This window comes from Eulemur rufifrons, chromosome 7 (genome assembly GCF_041146395.1).
Source record: "Eulemur rufifrons isolate Redbay chromosome 7, OSU_ERuf_1, whole genome shotgun sequence".
NCBI classification, from domain to species: Eukaryota; Metazoa; Chordata; class Mammalia; order Primates; family Lemuridae; genus Eulemur; species Eulemur rufifrons.
This window is the reverse complement of record NC_090989.1, coordinates 69594659-69620832: the sequence shown is the minus strand read 5'-3', so window position 1 is coordinate 69620832 and position 26174 is coordinate 69594659. Positions and strand designations below refer to the sequence as shown.

The 26174-nt window shown below is 45.0% G+C and overlaps 1 protein-coding gene across 1 annotated transcript; it reads right to left on the bottom strand.

The window, feature by feature from the left end:
• Nucleotides 1-25434, bottom strand: APOD (apolipoprotein D). The gene is made up of 6 exons (XM_069475196.1): nucleotides 25338-25434; nucleotides 14867-15110; nucleotides 11628-11778; nucleotides 7159-7280; nucleotides 3557-3645; nucleotides 1-487 (listed from the first exon to the last, which is right to left on the bottom strand). Exons 3-6 carry the CDS (start codon nucleotides 11748-11750, stop codon nucleotides 252-254), a joined length of 570 nt encoding a protein of 189 aa, XP_069331297.1. The 5' UTR covers nucleotides 11751-11778; nucleotides 14867-15110; nucleotides 25338-25434; the 3' UTR covers nucleotides 1-251.
• Between the last annotated feature and the right edge of the window lie 740 nt (nucleotides 25435-26174).

Below are 26174 nucleotides of genomic sequence, written 5' to 3'. Positions count from 1 at the left end.
TTGGAATCCACTGTGAGCACAGCAGGTCAGCAACAAGTTTATTATTGGGCTAGCAAGGTAGCAGGGTAGGGCGTGGCTAAGTGCTGGGGCAGCTTTCCTGGAGCTCCCCTGCACGGGCTTCTGCGGGCACATTTCCCTCTGGTATTTGTGACGGTTTGTTGTGGCTGGTTTGTCTTTATGAGGGGCGGCTGGGAGGGGGGAAGCAAGGCAGAAGTAACATGGAGACGCTATAGCCTCCCTTTTGAGCCTGGTTACAGGAACTCGGGGCAGTTCACCTGATCTGTGACAGTCATTTTCTCAACTTCGATGTTATTGGAAGTCAGGATATCTTTTAGATAGGTCACTGTTTCTGGAGGGAGGTAAGGGTTTCTTCCCAAGATCCAAGCATGATCCATGTGAAAAAGCCAGATGATCGTGGTGCAGGAGTACACGAGGGCATAGTTCTCATAGTCAGTGGCCAGGACCCAATACGGCGACGATGGCATCACTGAGGATCAGAGGAAGGCAGGATTAGGAGGGACCAGGGCAAGAGACACCTCACTCCAGGACTCCGGAAGCCAGGCTCTGGGGGCCTATTTCTTCTGGATCAGTGGTTCTCAACTCTAGCTTCACGTGGGAAGCACACAGCAGCTTTAAAAGTGTTAAGCCCACCTTCCCTCTCCGTCCCCTAAATTCAGATCTGGAGGTGGTTGGTACTTTTAAAAGCTCCCTAGTGATTCTGATATATGGCCAGAGTTAAGAACCACCACTAAAGTCCCCCTCCCTGGTAGCAGGTGGTCCCCTGGGGTAACTGGGGGGTTTGGCTGGACCCCCTGGACTGACAGGCTGCACTTAGCACCAATGCACTTGGAGGCACCACCTAGCTAAGTGGAGTCAAGAATGTAGGACCAGGGCCCACAGCTTTCCGAGTCTGTACCACCCAACTTCCTCTAGAACCTGCCCATGGGAGGAGGCAGAGGCTAACTTATTTTTGTTTTTTTCTTCCTTTATGATCTTCAAAAATTCTTCTACTCTTAAGAAAATGGCAAGCCAGTTGGTAACAGGTCATAAGCTCTTCCTCACAATGTGCATATAAAGATTCATTGATTGACATCTGTAAAGTGTTGAAAGCCCAACATTAAAGGGGTCCTTAAGAGGAGAGAGGGAGGAGTTACCCTCTTCATGTGAATCTAGAAATTTCTCCTGTGAACTTGACCTCCATAGCCAAGGTCCAAGCCAAGGAAAACTCACAGCTCAGCTTGTTAAAGTTAGGTGAAAGATGGACCCAAGTGGTTGAAAGCTGTGTCTGACTCGTAAGCAAGCGCACAACACTTGGACACATATGCAGTCAGGGGTGATTTGCTTTCCTGGGTTTCAGGCATCCCACCTCTTCCACTCAAAAGTAACCCTGTGAGGGCCAGGCACAGAGGCTCACACCTGTGATCCCAGCACTTTGGGAGGTAGAGGTGGGAGGATCCCTTGAGCTCAGGAGTTTGAGGATTCAGTGAGCTATGATTGTGCCACTGCACTCTAGCTTGAGCAAGAGAGCAAGATCCTATCTGTAAAATAATTATAATAATAATCCTGTGTGCCAAGTCAAAATCAGAAAATCAGAACTCAACACTTGTAAATGCCCTGAGATGCTGTTGGACAAAGGAGGCAGAGTGTGAGGGGTTAGAGCCTGGCTGGGTGTCAAGGACCCAGCAGGGTATCGGGAGCACACAAGAGGGCTGGTCCCGAAAACCACCCACCAAGGCCCCTGCTACCTCCGACTTTGTTTATAAATCTGGAAACAGAAGGACTCCTGGAAGAAGTTGGACAGAAGCCTAGACTGACTGTTGTTCCCGACTCACCTTTCTAGCACTGTTGGTGCCGTACCTGCCTCACTCACCCAGAGCGCGAGAGTGTTACAGGCATCATCCACCTGCTCTCTGTAAATTTCAGCTGCTCTGAGTACTCCCAGCTGGACTGAGAACTCTTCAGCACTGAGTGATTTTGGAAAAATATGTCTCCTACCTCTTCTAGCAGCAGCACGATGTCCCACCTGCACACACACAGGCGTGAACGTTCTGTCTTCCTCTCGCAGGGTCTAGCTCTCAAGAATAAATTTACCCAGATATTTCCTCTTAGTACAGAAAACTTCCACGTCTCTTTCTTAGAAAACATTGACAGTCTACCATTGCTTATGTCAGAAACTCCAAACTGTCTTACGTGGCATTCAAGGCCATCCCTACCCCATGGACTCTCCCAGGCTCTCAGCCTCTTTATCTAGGCCTTCTCCTGTGCCATTCCCTCCACTTGGAACATCCTTTCCCATAACCTCCCATACACCCTGCAAGGCCCAATGCAAACATTGAATCCCTCTAACCAGAACAAATCTCTCCCTCTTCACCTTCCCCAGGTAACACCTCCTGCCTCTCTTAGCTCCTGCCTCAGGCTTCCTTATGAAGATCGTGCACATAGTATTTAACCTTCACTCCCATCGCCATTCTTGATCTGTGTTATGGGAAAAATACTCAGTTGAGAGTTTAGAGATCTAGGTTTAGGTTCCAACTTCCCCTCTAATTAGTTGAGTGTCTGCCTACATCACCCAGGCCTCCTGTACTTCTACTTCCTTCATTGTAAAAATAACAAGAAAAATTAACATGTGCAAAGCCCTTTGCAGTTTACAGAGCATGCGTTATCTAGCCTAGCTTATCTTTACAATGCTGGGCAGGTGTCCCTGGCTTGTACATGTAGTCGTATGTGTGGGAAGAGCTGTTTTTCCTCCCAGCATTCCTTCCTTTAGTCTATAAAGTGAGAACTTCCTCTCTGCCCCCCTCTGGGGACTGACTGGTGTGGGGTGGAGGAGTGGCAGGGGTAGGGGGTGGTGAATTCTCTTGCAACTGTTGACTTCAGCGTCTGCCCTGTATGTGGGGAGAGGGGCTCCTAAGCACTTTCAGCACTAAGGAGCCTCACAGTTCTGGGCCGAATTCTCCAGTGTATTTATATCAGCAATAAAACTACTAGTTGGAGATTTCTCTGTTGACTTTGTCCATTCGTCACTTAGTTCAGGACTCAGAGGGCAAGTGCCTGTAATTAAATACCTCTCAAGGTCTCCAACAATGTGGCTAGAAAGTGGCAGAGCCAGGAATTAAACTCGCTTTCACTCTTGTCATCTCTTGCCTCCAAGCTTTTGCACATGCTAGTTGCTCCACTAACATCTGCTAATTTTTCAGGCCTCAGTTTCCTCTGGGAAACAAGACTGGACTTGGTCTTCTATGGCTCATGCCCTCTGTGCTCCTGTTTGTGCTTCGCCTATTGCAACCCTGACTGTAGTTTCACAGCAGATTGCCTGGTTACTTGTCAGCAGCCACACTGGGACCGAAGCTCCCTAGATACAAGGGCCAGCTCTGTCTTGCCCTCCTGTCCACATTGCAGCCCAGGGCATGGCATGTAGTGCGTGGTCGTAAGTAATTACGTATTGAGTCATTACAGATGACACTCAGATGTGACAGGAGTACCCTAGTCCAGGGCTCTCGCCTTCGGTTTGCATATCCCCTGTCCCCAAATCCTTGTGAGAGAAGTGGACACTTACACCAGAAAAACTTCACTCCCAGCTTGGCGGGCTCCGTGAGGTTAACCTGGGTGGCTTCACCTTCAATTTGATTCACGGTTCCATCATGTCTGCAATGAACAAAACAAAAAACAAAAAAAAAAACAAAAAAGAGAAGAGAAAATAAAAGCAGCTGATTGAAAGCCCAAAATCAATGAAAGGCAGATGTGTGGCATTAAGGACCAGCGACCAACACTGATTTCTGGTGAGAGAGGCTCTCAAAGGCAGGCCAGACCCTGGCTCCACACCCTTCCCATTGTGACTATCTTGGAGACCAAGCCGAGGCAGACAGCACACGGTGATGAGAAGCAGCCGCGGAAATGCCCCGGGGCTGGATGAGATGCCTGGCCCTTGCACTTCAACACTGTTCCTGGGGTCTCTACAATTGCCTGAAAGGCCATTTCCTGTCCCAGGCTCTAAAGAGAGAGGGAGTAAAAGAGAAGGAAAACCAAGCAAGACAACCCAACACACAAAAGAAGATTCACATTTTTAAAAATGAGAAGGGACCAAAGGAACGAACAAGGATGGACTTGATCACTGAAAAGAATGCAAAACAGAGTCTAGAGACCCAAAAGGTTTTCCCTTCTTTGGGCCTCAGTGATATTGTGTGACATCGTCTGTCCCTTCAAGGGGTCTGAGCTCTGAGACACCTTCCAGTTCAGCAAGCCTCTGAGTGAGTGTGGGGGATTTCAACATAGGTCAGGTAAAAGCAGGCAGTGAAGAAACATTTACCTTATCTTGGTGATTCTCAGGTGTGCCCCCAACTCAGAGATGGGTTTTTTTATTTTTTGTTTTTGAGACAGAGTCTCACTCCGTTGCCCTGGGTAGAGTGCAGTGGTGTCATCACAGCTCACAGCAACCTCAAACTCCTGGGCTCAAGTGATCCTCCTGCCTCAGCCTCCCGAGTAGCTGGGACGATAGGTGCATGCCACCATGCTCAGCTAAGTTTTTCTATTTTGGCAGAGGCAGAGTCTCACTCTTGCTCAGGCTGGTCTCAAACTCCTGACCTCAAGTGATCCTCCTGCCTCAGCCTTCCAGGGTGCCTCAGAGATGTTAAATGTGAAGAAATACACATCTTACAATTGGTGACACCTGACAATTTTAATTAGCAGTGTCAATTCTTTCTTAGTGGTATATAAAATAGTGGTATGTCTTAAAAGAGGTGGTCTTAGATTGGAAGAAATACTTTCACCCTCTGGAATGGGCCTGGCCCTATTTCTGGATAACTCCCAATGACCCATGAGCCTGGGAGGAAGGGAGAGGCCTGGGGAGGGAGGCACCAAAGGGAGGGTGCTCAGGCATCAGGGTGCCCCCACGGGAAGCCAACAGAGGAGCCGTCTGTCCCTCAGTCCTCAAGGGGGACAGGAAAACTAAAATTAAAGCAACAGTAAGTGATAGAAAGTCAGTAGGTTAGTGCTAGATGGTGGTGACGGGTATCATAGAAACCAGACAATAAGCAACATGTATAGGAGGCTGGAAAATGTCCCACTACATCCTCTGTTTAGGGCTAGAGACCATGCTCTGCACTCTCACCTGCCTCCCAGACAGCTGGGGACAATGGTCTGTTTCTATCTGCGTATGTTAACTTAGCAACATACCAGCCTCTTCCCAGCGGATTCTCATTTCCACCATCATTAGCATTGTTCTCCAAAACAGTTTTCAAAACACTGGTCTCTGATTATAAACTTACGACACGTTCATGGGAAAAACGCACTTGTATTTTCAAGGATAGCAGCAGGTTAACAATAGTAGGTAATATTTTCTATTAATAAATGATTACTACATACCAAACCCCATTTAATGCTCAAACAGCCCTGTGGAGGTAGGTTCTATTATTGTTGCCATTTTACAGATGAGGAAACTGAGGCTTAGAGAATTATCATAACTAACCTAAGATCACATGGTAAGTGGCAGAACCAGGATTTGAAACCGGGCAGCCTAACTCCAAAGCCTGAGCCCTTCAGCTCCCAACCCTGTGCCAGCTGTTTTGCCCTCAGATTCTCTGATGTTGGCTAAGAACAACCTCCTGCTCAGACTCCCTGCCGTTGTGCCCTCTGCTCATTCTACACTCTTCCTGGAAGGAGAAACTATACCATTTTCCTGAATTAACAAACGTTCTTCCATGGGTTATTGTGTCTTAGACAGGTGTAACCCTAGAGGTAGAGCAACCTGATAATCCTCGTACAAAGAGGACTCCGGGCCAACTCCAAAGGAGAGGTAGGGGAATCTCATGAGTTTGGGGATCTGTGTCATGGACTCTTGGTCATAGAATGGGACAAAATATTTGAAATGAGGTCATTACAACTTTGGGGCCTCCAAAATTCCTGTGACAGCTGGGCATCTGCACCCCAATTCCCGGAGCTTTTCCCTCTGAAATGAGCTGGATTTTTCTTCAGAGGCCCTCAAGATCCTTGCTTTGTTTTTCTGGTTTTTGCAGGGCCAGGGAGTCTACCCACTGGGTCTTGGCCCACAGAAATGTTAGTGGATGTTGGGAAAACCATAGAAAGCCTGTCTGTCGTTGTTTTCTTGGAGTTGAATAGTTCTCAGATCCTGTAGGGAACAGAAGGGCAGCGCTTCATGTCCAACCTTCCTTTCATTTGTCTTCTGTCCTCTTCCTCATTTCACTGCCTCCTGCGTTCAAATCTCAGCTTCGTCACTTATGAGCTGTGTGACCCTCGGACAAGTTACTTTACCTCTCTGTACCTCCATTTCCTCATTAAAAATTATGTTAATAATAGTACCCATCTCAGGGTTGTTATGGGGATTAAATCTATGTATATTCATTTACATATATACATACATATGTACACACATGTATATATACACGTATATTGAATGGTGCCTTGCACATAGGAAATGTGTAATAAATATTCCTTACTGTTGTTTATTGCGGCTCTTATCTTTGTCCATGGAGGGTGAGTAGGAAGGAGTTCTTTCTGGGGCTCTTTTTAAGTTTATGTTTGCTTTCCAAAGTATAATTTTTTGGATCAAATATCAATGTTAGAAGCCCTCAGTAATAGAAATGTACACTTCTACAGGCTATCCTGTTTATATAGTGTAAATATATATCTGTTTATAAGAGTGTGAATATGTATGTATTTGATTTTTGCTTAATAAGAAGAAGAGTTTTCTAATAGGCAACACTGCCTGGTAAACCATCACGGAAGGCAATGAGCTCCCAGTTCCTGAAAGTGTTCAAGCAAAACTGGATGCCTCTGTCAGCAGATGGTATCAAAGGGGCTTCTCTCTTGGTTTCAAGGCCCAACAAGATGGTCCCTGATGTCCTTTGCTGCCAGAGTGTCTATTATGCATTGAGGGCAGGAGCCCTGTCAGCTTGGGTTACTGGAGTGGTTCCCACAGGGTCTGGTATACAATAGGTGCTCAGCAAGGGGCTATGGAAATTCATGAGTGGATTCTAGTCCTTGCCATCCCTGCCTGCCAAGAGCTTTCCTCGCGGTCCTGCCGTGAGCAGGCAGCCCAGGCAGGCAGCAACGTCCCCACCCTCCCTGAGACAGGCTGCCAACACCCAGCCACTCCGGGTCAGCACTCCGCAGGCCTGGCCCCGGATGGGCACAGCCACTCACCTCAACTCCTTGTTTAGCACTTTGATGTTTCCGTTTTCCATTAGTGAGTAGTTGGCTTGGATGCAGCTTCCTTTCTCAAAGCTCACTGGGATCTTCTCAATTTCGTACCATCTTCCGAGATACTGCAGAGACAACAAGTAGAGCAAAACCCTGTGGTTCTCTGGGGACCTGCAAATGCTTCCCCATTGCAGCCTTTCAGAAGCAGAGCCCCTTCCTCAGGGAAACTGAGCAAAATGGGCCTCACTGTTCCCAGCAGCAACTGAGCAAGATATCGATTCCCTTGAGAGTAAGTGCATCGGATGTGTGGGCACTGGGTGAGTGCTACAGTCTATTCCTAAAGTGCTCTTTATTTAGATCTGCTCTCAGTGCCCTCTTTAGCCAAAAGCTTTCTGAAATTCTAGACCTTTAAAAGCAGGGGATGATGTAAAGGACCTTTCATCTCTCACATTTTACGATACGATGAGGCATCTTTGAATCTTGTGCACAGTCAGATATGTTCTCTGTGGAGAGCTAGGACTCCAGAGTGGATGCAGCTTGCCTCATGTGACCCTGCACAGGGAACTGGTCACAAAGGCTTTTGGCAGGTGTTCAGCATAGAAGACTTGTATCATTCTTTCTCTCGGGGCTGGCCCTCAGTCCATACTTTCAGTGTATGGAGTCAACTTTAAAGGAAGCTGCCCCGGTGCCAGTGAGGGTGAGGGGACACAGGCACTCTCAGGCTTCCGGACACACTTCACATGAAGACCAGACTAGTTTACAACCTCTGTGGAGGGCAGTTTGGCACCATCTGGCAAAGCTAAAAGTACATATACTCTTTGGCCCTGCAATTGCACTTCTCGTAATGCGTCCTTCTGATAGAAGAAATGATGTATGTTTGTTATCCTTTGCAGTACTCTTTGTAGTAATAAAAGATAGGAAACAGGCTCAGTGGGCATCAGTAGGGGGCTGGGTAAATACATGATGGCACATGGCACATCCATACAATGGAATGTTATGCATCCTCTTTGGAAAGAGTCATATGTAATTATTTCCAAGATCTATTTAATGAAAAAAAAGCCAGGTACAAAATAGCATATATATTAAGCTCCCTTTTGTGTAAAAATCGGGGAAATGGTTATTATATTGGATTTCTATTGCTGCTGTAACAAGTTACCACCAGCTTAAAACAGCACAGATTTATTATCTTACAGTTCTGTAAGTCAGAAGTCTGACATGGGGCTCACTAGGCTAAAACAAGGTGTTGGTTATGTTCCTTTCTGGAAGCCCTAGGGGAGAATCTATTTTCTTGTCCCTTCCAAATTCTAGAGGCCACCTGAATTCTTTGGCTTGGGATCCCCTTCCTTCATTTCCAAAGCCAACAAAAGCAAGCCGAATCCTTCTCACATTGCATCTCTCTGACTCTTATTCCATCATCAAGCCTCTCTCTCTGACCATAGCTGGGAAGGATTCTCTGCTTTCAAGGACTTGTGTGATTAGATTGAGCCCACCTGAATAGTCCAGGGATTCCAGGCTAATCTGGCCGTCTCAAGGTCCATGACTTCAAACACATCTGCAAAATCCCCTTTTTCATGTAAAGGAATGTTCACAAGTCCCAGGGAGTGGGGCGTGGGCACCTTCAGAAGCCGTTATTCTGTTTACCACAGTTTTATATGTATTTGCTTGTATATGTTTACATTATCTCCAAACAAGATACACAATAACTGGTTTTACTAGTTGCCACTGGGGATGGAAACTGAGGTACAGATGTGGAAGGGAAACTTTTCATTGTATATTCTTTTGTACGTTCAGATTTTGAACCATGTGAATATATTTACCTGATCAAATTATTAATTGGAATTATTTTAGAAATTTAAAAATGTATTACTCAACAAAACAAAAAGAGATGCACTTGCCTGCAGAGCCAGAACTTGAAAAGAGAGCGTATGGCAAACAGGTGGCAGTGTTGCCCCAGTCACATGCTCCCGGCTCAAATATACACCCACACTTATGACCGCAAATTTCCACTCATTTATTAAAGCAGAAGTTTCAGTTAAAACCACTGAGCTTAATATTCACCTAAAGCACCAAAGAATAAGGTTAAAGGCTAACTGGTTTCATAGACATCCTCAGAAAAAGCTCCATTTTATATCGTGCATTTAAAATAGTTCCATTATTGTTAAAGTGACTTTAGTGCTCCACAATTAAAACTGAGGGAGCTGGATTTTCCAGAAAAGAGGAAACTCAGAGGTAGAAGATTGATTTTGATGTCATGATCTCATTATTTTTGTGATGGCCTCTTAACCTTCTCAGGTCTCAGTTTCTCTATCTATAGAAAGAGAATTCAGTGTTTAAAAAGAATCCTAGAAAGGAAGAGGTGAAACTATATCTATTTGCAGATGGCATATAAAATATCCTGAGGACTCTAAAACAAAAACAAAAACGATTAGGTCTAATGAGTTTAGCAAGGTTAAAAGATACAAGATTAATATATAAAAATCAAACGTATTTTTATACTTGCAATGAACAATCTGCAAATGAAATTAAGAAAATTCCATTTACAATAGCATCAAAAGAATAACATATTTAGGAGTAAATTTAACTAAAGAAATGTAAAACTTATACTCTGAAAACTGCAAAATATTGTTGAAAAAAAATTAAAGAAGACCTAAGTAAATGGAAAAATATTCTATGTTAACAAGCTGGAAGAGAATATTGTTAAGATAGCAATACTCCCCAAATTGATCTTCAGATTCAATGCAATCTCTAACAAAATTCTAATTGGTTTCTTTGCAGAAATTGATAAGCTCACCCTAAAATTCATATGAGAATATAATGGATACAGAATAGCCAGAAGAACAAAGTTGGAGGACTTGTACATTCTGATTTCAAAACTTACCTCCAAGCTGTAGTAATCAACACTGTGTGGTGGTGGCATTAGTATAGACATATAGATCAATAGAATAGAATCGAGAGTCTGGAAATAAACCTTCACATATATAATCAATTGATTTTCAACAAGAATGCCAAGCCTATTCAATGGGGAAAGAACAGCCTTTTCAACAAATGGTGCTGGAACAACTGGATATCCACATGCAAAAGAATGACCCTTATATCATACTATATACATAATTTAGCTTAAAATGGATCAAAGACTTAAATGTAAGAACTAGAAATATAAAACTCTTCAAAGAAAATAATATAGGAGTAAATCTTTATAATATTGGATTAGGCAATTTTTTTTTAGGTATGCCACCATAAAACACAAGCAACAACAGAAAAAAGTAGACAAATTGAACTGCATTCATATTAAAAACGTTTGTGCTTCAAAGGGCACATCAGTAAAGTGAAAAAATCCACTGAATGAGAGAAAATATTGTAAATCATATATCTGATAAGGGACTTGTATCAGAATATAGAGAGAACTCTTACAATTCAATAATTTAAAAAATACCAGTTAAAAAACAGGCAAGGGATTTGAATAGAAGATACATAAAGAAGATATATTTAATACAAATGGTCAACAAACACATGAAAAGATGCTAAATATCATTAGCCATTGGGGAAATGCAAATCAAAACAATAGGGCCAGGTGCAATGGCTCACACCTGCAACCCCAGCTCTTTGGAAGGCCAAGGCAGGAAGATTTCTTGAGGTCAAGAGTTTGAGACCAGCCTGGGCAACATAGAGAGACTCTGGCGGTACAGAAAATTAAAAAATTAGCCGGGCATGGAGGCACATGCCTGTAGTCCCAGCTACTTGAGAGGCTGAGGCAGGAGGATTGATTGAGCTCAGGAGTTTGAGGTTGCCGTGAACTGTGATCGTGCCACTGCACTCCAGCCTGGGCAACAGAGCCATATGAGTCCGTCTTAAAAATAAAAAAATTCCAAATAGCCCCATTAGCATGTAAAAAAAAAAAAAAAAAAAAAAAAAACCCCATGATGAGATACAACTTCACACACACTAAAATTGGCTATAATTAAAAAGACAACAATGACAAGTTTTGGCAAACATGTGGAGAGATTGGAATTAGACACTGCTGGTGGGAATGTAAATGGTACAGCTCTTTTGGAAGCTGCCAGCTGCCCACCTGAGACCCCATCTCTCTCCTCTCCACAGGCACTCCCGCGGCCTGCTGGCATCCGGCTGTGGGACAATCTGGGGTGCATTCCATGCCTTTGCTCAGAGGACCCCCAGCAGGACTGAACCCCATCGTTCGCAGAGTAACTGCAGGTGAACACACCCTTTATTGCTCCTCTGCCTTCTCGGTCCCACTTTCCCACAGGCCCATTCGCGCTTCCTGGGATCATCTTCCAAAAACTCCCTGCCCTAGTCCTTGTCTCAGAGTCTACTTTGGGGAACCCCCAAGTAAGGTGAGTAACTGTCCCAAGGCTTGCTGCGGAGATTAGAGCCGAATAATAAACCTGAACCTCGTAGAGTGCTTTTTCACACCAGACACAGCAACACAAATGGGAGTTTAGCCTTTACCACACCTTATTCACGTCAAAATTCTCCTGCACCGGGGGGCTCGGGCATTTCCCAAGGTGGAAAGCTTGTCCCTCTGCCGCAGCGAAGAGGCCAGCCAGCGTGGAAAGCAGCAACAGCATCGTCGCCATCTCGGGGCCAGGTGGCTGTAGAGGGGACCTGGAGTTGGGGGAAACAAAGCAGCTGGGGATGTCGTGATCCTCTCGAGGACACAGAGTCAAGGGGCAAGATTCCTGTGCTGGCTGCTTCTCCTACCCCCAGCTCCTGTGGACCCTTCCTTCTTCAGGGGACACCTGATTATCAGCGCTGCTGTGAGACCTTCCTCCTCAAAGCCTTGTGCCTTTGTTAGGGCGCCCTCTGACTGTCGTTAGAGTTGGTTGAATTGATTTTGCACCTACTTATGCATTTCCCAAGGGATCAGCCCCAGGACCTCCAAGTGTCAGGCTCAGTAGACCTTGTCAAATGCACAGAAACAATGAGGAGGCCAGGCAAAGGGGGAGAGTGAAGCCTTCAGCGAAATATGAAAAGAAAAAACAAAACAAAGCACAAACAAAACCAATACCATGCACAGCATTTAGTGTCCTCTGAGATTCATAAGGGAAGTGCCCCCTCTTGCTGGGGCAACCCGAGAGTGGGCCTGGACACCTTAACAGCGTGCAGCGTGCTGGGCACTCCAGGGTTCCCCTGACTGGGTTCGAATTCTGGCTCTGCCACATACTAAGTATTACCATCACTGTTTTCAGTTTATGCCTTAGCTTCTTTGTCATTAAGTGGGAATAATAATCATACCTACCCCATGAATTTTTGTGAAAATTAAATGAGATAACACACAGAGAGTACTTAGAGCAGTGTCTGACACAGAGTAAATGCTCAATAAATGCTAGTTATTGTTGTTATAAAAAGCAGAAACAAATGGTTATATTTCCTGTATTTCTTTTTTTGCCATTCCGCTGAGGGTATTTTTCATAGACGATGTGCATTTAACGAGAGGAGGACTGTCAGCGGACGTGGAACTGTGCAGCCAGCGTTCCAGCCCCGAGGGGCCTGTGGCAGGCGAAGCTGGTCTTGGGGAGGGTCTGCGGGGCTGGGGGGAGGCTGCGCAGGCTGCAGGTTCTGGGTGCTCTGGGCTCCTCCCTGCTTCTTTCACCGACTTGCTTTCAGTGCCTTCCCTTCCTCATGACTCCTGCCTGTGGCTTCCCATGAGCTATTTCCAGCCCTTTGCCTTTCTCCCTGTGACGAAGATGACTGATGCGATGCAAGCAGAATGTTCTCACATCTGAGCATTTGAAAGGCTGTGTCATTACAGGAATAATTATAACTGCTTTATTATGAGTCTCTAAGCCTCCAAGTAACCTTTAATAATCAATAGCTTTTCTTCTGGAGGTTTCGTTGCCTGGTTTTCAAAAGAACAGTTATGTAATGAGTGAAAGCTGCCAGCTGGGGCTGCTGAGGGAGGGTGTGGTTGCCGAGCACCCTTGAGCAAGTCTGCGGTGCCACCACCTTCCTTAGTCTTTGAGGCTCCACTCCCCGTCCGCTCCTACCACCGTGTAAACAACACTTGTCTTTTAACCTTTTGGGGGATGATGGGTGTATTGAAATCCAGCCTAAAACCACAAAAATTTGCATCTGTTTTCAAGAGATTCTTAGAACCTCTGGAGCCCTACTCAGTAGGCCCAAGCTAAGGGCCTTGCCCAGAGCATCTAAGCTCAAAGGATAGCCACATGTCACACACGTTCTACAGGATCTCCAAGACTGGACCAGACCTTAGAGCTCGCCTATCCAACCCTACTCCCAAGCATACAGATGGGGAAGCTGAGGCCCAGCAGGGGGCAGAGAGCTGGGCCTTGGCCCCATCTCCAGCTCCCCCGCCTGCCGCACGGTGAGCCTTGCTTCCTCCCGTGCACCCCCTTGGGTGCCTTTCAATAAACACCTGCCTCTGTGCCCTGATGAGTCTCACTTCACCATGTGACAGGCTCCACAAAAGTCAGTTCCATATCTTGCCCTGATGAATGTCTTATTACAAAGCGTTCTCTTGTGGGCTGAAACATATTCTTTAGCTCTGTGGGAGGATTTCAGAACAAAGCTAATTCCCTTGATTGCAGCTCTTCCAAAGACGCCTCTTTGCCGCAGTAGTTTTATTCCTATGGTTAAAACTCCCAGTGAGAGAAAGAGTGGATGGCATCCAGAATATGTTTCAATGCCCCTTCCATTCCCATTTACCCAACATTTACTGAGCACGTTATTGATGTATATTTATGAACTTGGCTAAAATAGATTTTTGCATCTTCTTGATACCAGTAGGAAGATTGTCCTAATGAGGAGTTCAAATACTTTAAAAATAAATATAATTTAAATATTATTTTTAACTGCAGATTAAATAATTTAAACGTAACCCTACCATTACGGTGCATCCATCCTGGGCCAGGCACTGACTACAACTCGCTGCTCACACTCATCGACCTCCCCACAGAGAAGTCCTGGCCTCCTATGTTAAGTGTGTTATGTGCTCAGTCTCCACAACATCTCATCTGGAAGTGACCATGCTGACATTTTATACTCAATGGAGTTAATTTGCCCAGATTGCTTCCTGGTAAGAATTTAAGCCCAGGTCTCCTGAGAGCCTGTGCTCAGTGTCTAGGGGCTACTGTGGACATAGTCCCTGATCTCAGCTGCAGAATATTAAGGACTAGATTCCAAGATTTCACATGATAGAGTAAAATATGTTTCTACAGTAGGTCTTAAGTACTCATTTAGTTATTGAATATAACAGGAAATTTAGCTTCTGAAGACAATATTTTTATGCCATATTGTTAAATGCACTTTCTATTCATACAATTAATTCCAGTTTTCAGATAATTTTACTGTAATGCACAGTTGGATAACTCCCTGAGAATTCATCTAGTGCAGTATTGGTGCGTGGAAATTGTTCTCATTGTCTCATTTGGTAAGAGGAGGGCATAGTGTAAGCAAAAGACTTTGGGATGAGTCAACATTGGGTTTGATTTTGTCTTAGACCTGTTGCTTAGAGGATCTGAACCTATTTTCTCCCCAGAAGAATGGCTCTAAGAATGCCTACCTACCTTGTAAATATGTTTGAGGGAAAATGAGACCAAGTCTGTAAAGCTCCTGGCACAAGCCCTCAATCAGTGGTAGTTATATTTAGCTGAAAAGAAGCAATGGGAAGTCAAGACTGCCACTATTTTAAGCATTATTTATCATAAATGAATATTAAAACTACAGTACATACCTTTTTTTAAATCAAGTTGAAGGCAGTGTCCACATGCAAAATCTTCCAATTTGCGATGCCTGTCTTGGTGGCTGGCTTCTCCCAAGCTGTTTTATAAGCTTCATCAGGTCACTGATGTTTAATTTTCATGCATGCCACACCCCTGCAGTCCAGGAAGGCTGGCCTAAAAGCTCAGCTCTGTACCAAACACAAAGATGGAATGTTGTGTCCATTCTCCTCCCCCAATTTCCTTCACAGCTGCTCCCTGAAGAAGAAACGAGATATTGTTTGTGTATGTGTGTGTGAGAGAGAAGCAGTGCATTTTCATTCAAAACATCTTTTTTGCTATGTGGATTTTCTAATTTAACTTTTTTAGTTAGAATGCACTTTTAAGTTCCAGCAAGATGTGTTGCAATATGTTTTCGAACATCTGGTATTTATTTTTCATTTTTGTGTAAATGAAAAATCAACAAGCCCATTTCCTGAAATGGAGCTTGGGCTCTACCCCATGTGGTCCCTGGCCTGGCATGTGGCTCAGGAATCAGAGTTGGCTTTCTGCATGACCCTGGGCAGGGCCCCCACTTCTCTGAGCCTCAGTCTCCCCGTTGTGAAATAGACTGTCACTTCTGTCTACACCGGAGCTGAATGTGCAGGGGAGACACCAGTTCCATAACAGCTGGGGCTAAAACTGAGAACACCAGAGGTGTCTTCTGCAGCTCCTCTCTCTGTCCCGTTAAGACCCTCCCACCTGCACATCCTGCCTGTTACTGGGAATGCAGTGCGGATTTAAACCCTGGGATACTTTTCATCCAGCCTCCTCTCTCCTTGTGGAATGAACAACTTTAGCTCTTGTGAATGGGATTCTATGCCTTCATGATAGGCAGGAGGCATTTTTAGTGGCATTTAGATAAGATGGTACCTTTGTAACAGACTTAGATCCCTGAATGAAATTTATTATCAAATATATAAGCAATAAAAAGAAATTTACAGCACTGGGCCTTCGAAACATTAAAACAGCAACAGTGAATCCTTAACATACCAAACACTGAGAGCTCTTTCCTTGGAATGTTTTTTACCTTTTCAGAAAAATAAGGACTTCGTATTTCTGCTCAGGGCCAGGCTCCTGGCGTACTCCGGCAATGCCCTCCTCTCAAAACTCTGCACGGCTCCCGCCTCATTCCGGGTCCCTGCTCAAATGGCACTTTTTCTTAACACATTAACGGCTATGAGAGTTGTATCTACCTCACTCTAGTTTTGACCCTGGGGACCGCATGAAGCTCATTTAAAATCTTACTTGTTGATGTTCTTATTGTTATAATTAATATTGACAATTTAATCCTAAAAACGTGGATTAAATGAATAGAAGTCAGTAAATTTCATTTTTCTATTTATGTTTACCTTTAAATTACACTCAAAATGTTTATTCTGTTTTTGTAATAAAACACTGTGGCCCCAAGGAAAAGTTTTTGGTTTTTTGTGTGTGGCAGTCAATGTGTGACAAGGCCTTCCTAAGCTTTCAAAAACAGCACTCTGGTCACTGCCACCTTCCCTGCTTCTTTAGATCCTCATTATATCTTCACCTGAAATTGTATACTTTATTTATATATCGTCTTGCTTAGTGTGTCTTCCTCAGTATGCGATAAGCTCTATGAGTGCAGGAATCTGTCTCATCTCCTCACTGCTGCACCCCAGTGGCTAGAGCACATAATAAGTGCTCAATAAATGCTTGTAAATTGCCTGCTATCCAAGGAATTTAATGAGTATTCTTAGATACATAAAAGGGACTAGAGGTGATATTCAAGAGATTTCTATTTGCATTGTTTTCCTGGGAAAGCACTAGCCTGTAAGTTTGTGGCTTCTTCACTTGTGTCACATTTGTCACCAAGAATTGCCTGTCATTGAAGAAATACACCATTAGCCTCTTTCACCTTCATGAAAGGGGTATTTCCCTCTACTCCAAACAGTGGCATGGTTTTCCACAAAGCAATGCTGTTCAAGCTTCCAGATGTGTAAATTGAAGTTGGATATATCTATGTATTTTATCCCTCAGGACTGAATTGATAACTCTAGTCTAGGAGTCACAGTATAAGAAAAATCACATTATCTTTCTAGGTCTCAGTTACTTTTTTCCTGTAAATCTTAACAAATGATATATTAATAATTTAAAGAAATCCTCTCTTTATATGTTTCTGGAATGCAGAGCCAATCACAAGTTCTTAAGCATCACAAAACAAATCAGACCTATGTTCTAAACAAATCTTTATATTTTAATTCCAATATAATGCACAATTTTTCTAAACAAAATAGTATCAAAAATTTAGGACTCAGAAAATGGAAGGGCCTCATACTCCCACATCTCAGAGATAACCATTGTTATGTTTGTATTTATTCTTCTAGATCTTTCTATACAGATCCTAACATACTAATAACAATATCCAGTGTTCTGAAACTTGCTTTTTTTATGTAACAATGTATCTGTTTATATCAATACACATAGATCTACCTCATTTTTTCACCTGCTGCTTTTATCTGACAGCACATTGCTTAAGGAGGCTGCCTGTGGATTTACAGGAAAGTAGTTCTTTCATCCATCATGTAGGTGATTGCCTCAGTGCTTTCACTATAAGACCCCCAAGGAAGATGAAATTATTTTGGTGGACAATTTGTGGCAAGAAATAGAGAACTATCTCATCTCTTAAAAAAAATTTTTCCTGATGAGAAATTCTTTATTTCTTAGTAAGTGGTTCTTTCAACTACCAGAGTAATCCTGTATGCTTTCCTAAAGTGATTTTTCTTTTGTCAGTTAAAATAAAGGGGCAACACAACTGTACTTTTCATGGGAAAACCCAGACTGAGAGGTTTCAATGATGCATATTCCCTCTTTAAGACTCAGCTAGAATGTCTCACTCTCTGGGTTTCTTCCTGGACTCTACCCATGCCATGCAGTGTCCTTCACTCTCTACTTTGTGTTTTCACAGCTACGTGTCACTCTGTCCTCAGCTCATCACACTGTGTTCAGCCCGCCATCTTCCTCCACAGAGTGTCAGATGATTCAGGGTAGATTTGTCCTTTTATTCCTGGTACCTTGGATGAATGCCTGACACATAGCAAGTGTTTACTAAGTGTTATTGTGAGGATGATTGAATGAGTAATAGAATGTTTGATTCTCAGTACTTGCAGGGATTAATGTACATATTACACTTCATGATTCATTCTGGTGCCCTCTTTCCTCTCCTTCCTGCCCCCTTGTGGCCATTTCATTTATCATTAGAAGCTGCAACCAGTTGAGGTTGAACGGTGCCAACCATCTGGTGAACAGGAAGAAAGCAATCAAACTGGTGAAAACAGCAGCTTGATATGGCACACAGGAAAGGACACGGAACTGGAGGGCAGGGGCCTGGGTTCCCCACCTAGCTCTATCACTCGTTTATCCATTCATTCACTCATTCACCAACACATAGCAACACAACATATACACACACACATGTATACACACACACACACACACACACACACACGATACATATATGTGTGTGTATATATGTAGATATATGAGTACCAGCTCCTCAGGAGGCACTATTCTAAGACCTGCAGATGTAGTAGCGAAGAAGGAAAACATTGTGTCAGCTCTCGTGGCACTTCCCTTCCAGAGGAGAGTCAGTCAGACCGACAGACGGGAAAATATCCGTGGGAGAATAGGGTGACGTGATAAGGACCGATGGGTGGCTACTTCAGTCTGGTGGTCAGGAAGGGCCTCTTTGAGTACTGACATTCCAGCTGAGATGTGAATGATAAAAGGGAAGCAGTTGTTCAGGTACCAAGGCAAGTATTCTAGGAAGAACAGGAAGTGCAAAAGTCCTAAGGTGGAGCACAGACTTTCTGTTTTCAAGGGACAGAAAGACCAGAGTGGCTGGAGCAGAGAAGGCAAGGAGGAAATGAATATGGGGAAGTAGGCAGAAACAGATTATATCCTACTTTGAGGAATTTGAATTTTATGTCAAGTACCACGAGAAGCCATTAGAGGATTTTAAGCAAGAGCATGACATGATCATTCAGGCTTCCCTGTCAAGAATGAATTAGGTGGCTGAGCTCAGTGGCTCAGGTTTTTAATCCCAGCACTTTGGGAGGCTGAGGCAAGAGGATTGTTTAAGGTCAGGGGTTCAAGACCTCATCTCTACAAAAATATTTTTAAAAAATTAGTTGGATGTGGTGGTGTATGCCTGTAGTCCCAGGAGGCTAAGGCAGGAGGAATGGATTATACAATGGTTATAGAGTGATCAGCTGAGAAGCTATTGCAGTCATTCAGGGAACAGATTATGGTGGTTTGGACTAGAGTGATTATAATGCAAATGGAGAGAAATGGATGAATTTGGAACATACTTTGGAGATAAATGGACAAGACTTGCTGATGGATTGCATATGGAAGACGAGGAAAGAGGGGAGTCAAGGCTGACTCCTAGACTTACGGGTTGAACAACTGAATGAGTGCTCATGATAATTACTAAAACTAGGAAGCCCGAGAAAGGAGCACGTTTGGGAGGAAACCCTGAGTTCTTCATGGACAAAGTTATGTTTGAGATGCCTATTATACATCTAAGTGAAAATGTTAAGAAAGAAGTTGGATATTCAAGTCAAATTTAGGGACAAATCAGGGCTGGAGATAGGGATTTGGAAGTCATTAGAACACAGACGAAAGCCACAGGACTGGACAGGGCCACCAAGGGAGAACATTCAGAAAGGGAGGAAAAGGTGCCCAGGATGGACCCCTAGTACTTCTAACCTTTAGGGATTTAGCAGAGGAGAAGGAGCCAATAAAGGAGACAGAAAGAAAAGAGACTAGTGGACTGTCACAGAGACAAGGGAAGAAATTGTTTCAAGAGAGAGAGAACAATCAACTTTTGCTGAGAGGTCGAAGAAGATATGAAAAAAGAAGTGACCAGTGGACTTAGCAACATGGAGGTCACGGGTGACCTTGACAGCAGCAGTCTCTGCGGAGTAGTGGGGATGGAAGCCCAGTTTGAGTGGGTTGAGGAGGGGAAGAGGAGACAGCAACACTTTTTAAATTTGAAGGAAAGTAGAGAAATTCGTAGCTGAAAGGAGACATGGAGGTTAGGGAGGTGCTCTTAGCATGCGCAGAGGGACAATCCAGTAGAGGAGAAATACCGACTGTGCAGAGGAGGCGGGTGGAGACGGCAAGAGCAGCCCTGGTGGGGGCGGGGGTGGGGGGGGGAGGCGGGATCCAGAGCACAGGTGGGGGCGCTGGCTTTTGAGAGGAGCGAAGTTTCCATGTCTGTAGAAACAAGAGGAAGGCAGAGAGCGGGCACCCAGGTTCAGGGAGCCTGCACTTAGTGGTGAGAAGAGGCAGGGTTTTCTCTTTGCATGACTGTGATTAAGTCGCTCACCTTGCTGAGATGTGTGGGATAAACAGGTTTGCTCTGATCACATGGAGGGGCTTCTGTGGACATGTCCACTCCGCTAACTACGCTTGTCTCAACGTCAGCTTTATTTGGTAAGAGATACAGCAGGGGAGGAGGAGGGTTCAACCCAGAACTACTGAGGATCACAGCTGCTACCACAGGACACTACACAGCAGGCCCGAGCCGGTGCTTTCTGTACATTAGTGCTAATCGTTCCACACCTGAAAGGCGGGTATTGCTACAATTCCCGTTAGGGAGATGATGACTCTTGCGGGCTGGACGGTAAAACAACAGCAACAACAACAACAAACCAAAAACAACAACAACAAAAACCGGGAGGGGAAGTGGTCATGCTACTTTTCTGAAGTGATGAAGTGAGAGTTTAAACCCTGATCCAAACCTACACGTTTAACCATTGTGTTCCGCTGCCCAGCAGGGAGAGAAAGGGGTGAAAGGGCTGGGCTGGAGATGGGCCAGGGGTTGATGCCCTCAGGTTCAATACCTGCCAACCTTGTTAGCAGAGCAAGGGGCACACCAACTGCTCACTAACTGTAAAGAAGCGTTGAGGTCTGAGCTTTCTACAGCAGGCTCCGAGACTAGTGTTCCAGACTCCTTGACAAAGGCCACCTGAAAGCAGAGGAATTGAACCCGTCCATTCAGTCCACAGTCCAACACTGTTACCCATCAAAGTCTTGGAGCTGGGACATCTGTGACCAGTGCACTGGCTGAATCCTCAGTCAAGTTACTGTGGCCTTAAGCTTTTCCAGATGTTTACCGGGAAATACTCTTTGTCCACTTTTGCAATCCTGTGTAAAGCAAGGTCAGTTCTTCTGCATACACAGAGGGCCAGCAGGGCTACCTCCGCACCATCCCACATGGACAAAATCCAGGACTTTTCAGTGCAGAAGCACCAAGATTTCTGTTTCATTTTCCTTAATTTTCTAGACTTATAGATCAGTGGAAAAAGCAAAGTTCTGGGAATAGGGAGACGGGGTTCTTGTCCTGGCTCTTTCACTTCTTAGCTGGGTGCCCTCGGAGAGTATCCCAAGCTTTCAGAGAGAGGTTTGGCTACCAGGTGTTTATAATTTGGAGTCCATGGAGCCCCATGGGAAGTTGGAGAGAATTGTATTTCGGTATAATTGAATTCTTGTGTGATCCTGCATCTTTTATTTTATGTATTTATGGATATTTTTTGCCAAACTGCCAAAGGAGTCCATGGTACAGAAGTAGCAGGAACACTACTAGAGGATCTCTGGGGTCCCTGATTCCCTGCTTGATTTGACATTCTGTAATTTCCATTAACAAGACTTCTGGGACTTTTAACCAAGTCCATCTGGGTGTGGAGGAGTTAGGGGAAGTTTCTCAATGCCGGGTCAGAGAGGTTGATAAACAGGAGGTAACTGAACCATCACACATGGGCTGGGGCCAGGCCAGTGGAGGCAGAGACCCGGGCTCTTGGGTCTCGAGTGCTGTCATCATCTGGGTAGAGGGGCTGCAGCTTCCACACGGTCGTATGTGAATTTGGGGACCACTCTGAGAGGCAGGAGCAGCCTGAAGCCTGAGATGACTCAGAAGCCATGTGCTGCTTTGAGAGAGGAAGGACAGGGAGGCAGGAATGGTAGCAGGAGAACCGTAAGCTGGACCATCCGCCTACCTCCCATGTCACTTCCATGCCTGTAACACAGTTCTGAGAGTAAAGTGTGATATTAGCATAAGTCCTGTTTAAAAGAGGGATCACTGATCAGCCATCCGATACTACACTGTGTTGGGTACTTTACACGCATTATCTCTTTTCAGCCCATGGAAACCATGGAAGGTGGGAGTGATTATAGCATCTCATGGGAGAGAGAACAGGCTCACAGAGGTTAACTCTCTTGCCCAGCATGGCACAGCGAGCGGCTGAACTGGGACTCACACCCAGATCTATAGGGCTCCCAAGGGCAAGTGTCCCTGTTTGTAAAGCACTTGGAGAAGCATTTCCGCATTTGCCTTCTGGTGACTGGGAGCCTCCGGCTGGTCTCTCGGCACAGTGTAGTCCCCCTCCCTCTCGGACTGGGCCACACCCAACTTTGAAGGACCAGATTTCTATGTCTTCATTGAAATCTCCAAGAAAATGGCCAAGTTTTATTTATGTCTTTATATATTTATTATTTATTTTGTAAAACACAGTATTGTACTGTGTCCGGGGTTTTGTGTTTGGCCTGGAAGCCGTCCTTTAAAAGTTTTCTGAAATTAATACTTACGAGTGGATCCTCATTGGAACTATGCAGAGAGTATTACTGGATTTGAGAACCGCGGCGCACTCTGTTAGAAATGGCAGATGGCTTTTCACGGGCTACATCTCCTGGGGGTTGGGGGAAGGTGGGCACAGGACTGGGTAAGAGGGAGAAGAGGTGACTGAGAGCCATTGATTTCACCGATTTCTGGATTTGGATAGGGGTTAATATAGTAGATCCATTATAGACACAAGAGTAGAGCGATGCACCCTTGGTCCCACATGTCTTGCACAGGCTCTAAGAGCTAATATTTCAGACTTTTTATTTTAATGAAATATTGTAGTAATCTCTGTGCTTTTCTTTTCCACACTTGTGTTAGTGACCCTTCCTCAGACGAATGGTCCTTAACTCTGACTACACATACCTGATGTTAAACAATAAACTTAGGCACATAAAAAAATTGTTTTCTTTAGACAGGGTCTCTCTGCCATCCAGGCTAAAGTGCAGTAGCATCAGCTTAGCATTATCTTAGCTCACTGCAACTGCAAACTCCTGGGCTCAAGCAGTCCTCCTGCCTGGAGCAGCTGGGACTACAGGTATGCACCACCGCGCTCAGCTTATTTTTCTATTTTTTGTAGAGATGGGTTTTGCTTTTGATCAGGCTGGTCTCAAACTCCTGGCCTAAATTCTCTGGCCTCAGCCTTTCAAAGTGCTAGGATTACAGGTGGGAGCCACTGCACCCGGCCAGCACATTAAGATTTTAAAGGGTTTACTTGAGCAGACAGTGATTCATGAATCTGGCAGCTTCAGACCACAGGTGGTTCAGGGCTCCACTGAGGGGGCACAAGGGAAAAACTTTTATAAGGTGTTCACGGAAACAAGACAAAGAAAATATTTAATTGGTTAAAGTGGAAGTTGTGGTTAATTGCTAGTTTCTGATTGGTTAATCTTAAGTTTCATTTTCTTAGGCTGTGGCCATTCACTCTGAGTTGGATTCCGGTTGCTTACACAGGAACTCATGGTGCTGGAGTTGTCTCAGCCTACTGGCCTCCCAATTAATTATTTTAACAATACTGATTCTTGGGCCCCACTTCCAAAGATTCTGACTTAATGAGATGTGTGTGAGGGCCTGGGTATCATTAATCGTTAGGAGCTCTGCCAGTGGTTTCAGAGTGGACAGGAATGAGAACCACCGAGCCATGGTCTCACTTGCCTTTGGCTGTCCCGCTTGCTGCTCCCTCTCCTGAAATGCCTCCCTGCCCTCTTCACCAGGCCAACTCTTACTCGTCCTCGAGGATGTCTTCTCTGAAACCCTGGTTGGGCTCTGCGGCCCTCCTCTGTGCTCCAGGCCTGCCTGCACCAGCTCGCTGGAACGCATCACACAGCCACAGTCTTTGCTCCGTCTGTCTTCCCTGCAAGGCTGTACCTGGGAAGAAACGTGCACTTATCTTTATGGAAGCCCCAGCTTCCAGCACAGTGCGTGGCACGGGGTAGGAGCCCAGTGAATGTTTATTGGGTAAATGGGCATGAAGATATCTGTCGGTAAAAGAACCAGGCCCTGAAGACAGCCCCGGAGGGCTCAATAGGGGTATGTCTGAGGAGATACAAAACTGAACGTGAACCAGACTTCTGGAAATACATTTGTTCAGTTTTAAAAAAAGCACTTTCACGTGCTGCCACAGCCGATACCACAGCAAGCGTTGATGTCTCAGGGGCTGCAGCCCCAGCTACCCCTGCACAGCCATCCCCGGCCCGTAGCGTCTGCTCAGCGTGTGAATCAGGCTGCCTCTTTGTCCCCTAAAGGGAAGTTTTTGTCTCAGAGGAACAAAGAAACATTCTGACTGCGAGAGAATGGCTTTCAGGGTTTTCCTGATGCTGCAATACAGAGAAAACACTTTTATTTCTCTGTTCAGTGGGGACCAGTAGAGGCAGGGGCATGTCCGTGGCCTTCAATGGTGAGATTCACGTAAAGACACTGGTGGCCGAGCCTCCTTGGGGCGGGCGCTCTGAGGTTTCCAGGTAGGATAGTGCTACCCTTAATGAGAATGGAAAGGGAAGAGGAGATGGAGGAAAGTAGCTTCTATTAAGAACCTACCGGCAGCCTGGGCAACATAGTGAGACCCTGTCTCTACAAAACATGAAAAAACTTAGGCAGGTGTGGTGGCTCGAGCCTGTAGCCCCAGCTACTTGGAAGGCTGAGCAGGAAGATCGTTGAGCCCAGGAGTTTGATGCTGCAGTGAGCTATGATTGTGCCACTGCACTCAGCCTGGGCAACAGAGCAAGACCCTGTCTCTAAAAAACAAAACACAAAAAACAAAAACCTACCAAATGGCACTCAGGTACTGTCCAGGCACCACGTGTGCTAATTCACTACTCCTTTCAGCAACCCTGTGAGGCTGTGCAGTAGGTACTGTCCTTTGATTATGTTCACTTTTGTCACTTTCCTTTAACATGCGCATACTTTCATCTCCACATTCCGTCCCGTCCAGCCTGCTAAATTTCTGCTCCATCCCTTCTCCCCTTCCCCAGGGGCAATGCCTTAGCTCAGGCTACCATCTAATTTGACACAAACAAGTATGAGAGTCACTAAGCTGGCATCATATTTCACAGCCTTAGAGGGAGCTGCATTTGGACCTGAATCTTGGACTAAAGGAACTTTCTCTGTTGAGCCATGGTTCTGAGGCTTACTGAGATTCTCCTTAGACTTCTTCCCGTCTTTCCCACTCTCAGGCCTAAACCTTTGACCTGTTCTCAGAAATTAATCTTGTATTGATTTAATAAACTTTTAACGAGCATTTCATAGTACCAGGCATTTTGCAAGACACCAGGAAAATGTGACATACAAAATAAATGTCTTACCCTTGTGGCATTTGCTAGTTCCTTTCCCCTCTGATTAGTTCTCCAGCCTCCTGCCTGCAGCCTGGGTAATGATTCCTCTCTCACCTGGAGCAGAGGATTGCCAAGTGGCCTTTGTACCGGAAAATGACATGACTAGTAACCAGACAAACTCCTAAAGATTCAGGAATTCTGCATCCTGTCCTGACGGGCCCTGGGCAACTCTGTTCTGCCCAGCCAGGGGCACCACGTGGTCTCTCGTGTATCCCCTGTGCCAGCCACCTCCACTCAAGAGAAGGACAAAAGTCAGGGACCCTTATCATACCAGATGCCCAGCTCAGCCATGCAGTGTACCATTCTGAGTACCTTGGGACCACAGGGGGATCCTGGTCAACAGGACAAAAAGCCTAGGGACCCAAGGTAGGGAGAGATCCTTCTGTTTTGGTGTCATAATCACTCAAGTAGACAGAACTTAATATACGTTTTGCCTTTAACGATCAAATGTCTGCTTCTCTGGTACATTCTGTCTCTTTGAACTGGGCTGCTTTGAATATAGTTAGAAATAACAAAACTTTAGGAAAACAAACAACTTTTCAAAGCAGAATATATGAAAGAGAGATTTGGCTTAGCAAATGTGCTTTAAATAGGAAAAGTTCAATCATGGATAAAATGCCTGTGACTTTATTATAACAGCCAAGGGAATCATCTGAAGAAAAGCTCTTGGGGCATTTGCAGCCCTAAAAAATGAATACACACTTTGCCTTTTTTCTCTACAATTTGCTCTGAGATGGTCTTCCTGCTGTCATAGGTTCCACTTACTTGAGATTCACCCTAACTCACCGGTCCCGGCTGGTGGATGGC

Coding starts and splice junctions, on each gene's coding strand:
- APOD (XM_069475196.1), bottom strand. CDS start 11,750: ATGGCGACGATGCTGTTGCTGCTTTCCACGCTGGCTGGCCTCTTCGCT. Junction 7,281..11,627: donor AGAATTTTGACGTGAATAAG/GTGTGGTAAAGG, acceptor TTGTCTCTGCAG/TATCTCGGAAGATGGTACGA. Junction 3,646..7,158: donor GTGCTAAACAAGGAGTTGAG/GTGAGTGGCTGT, acceptor TGTTCATTGCAG/ACATGATGGAACCGTGAATC.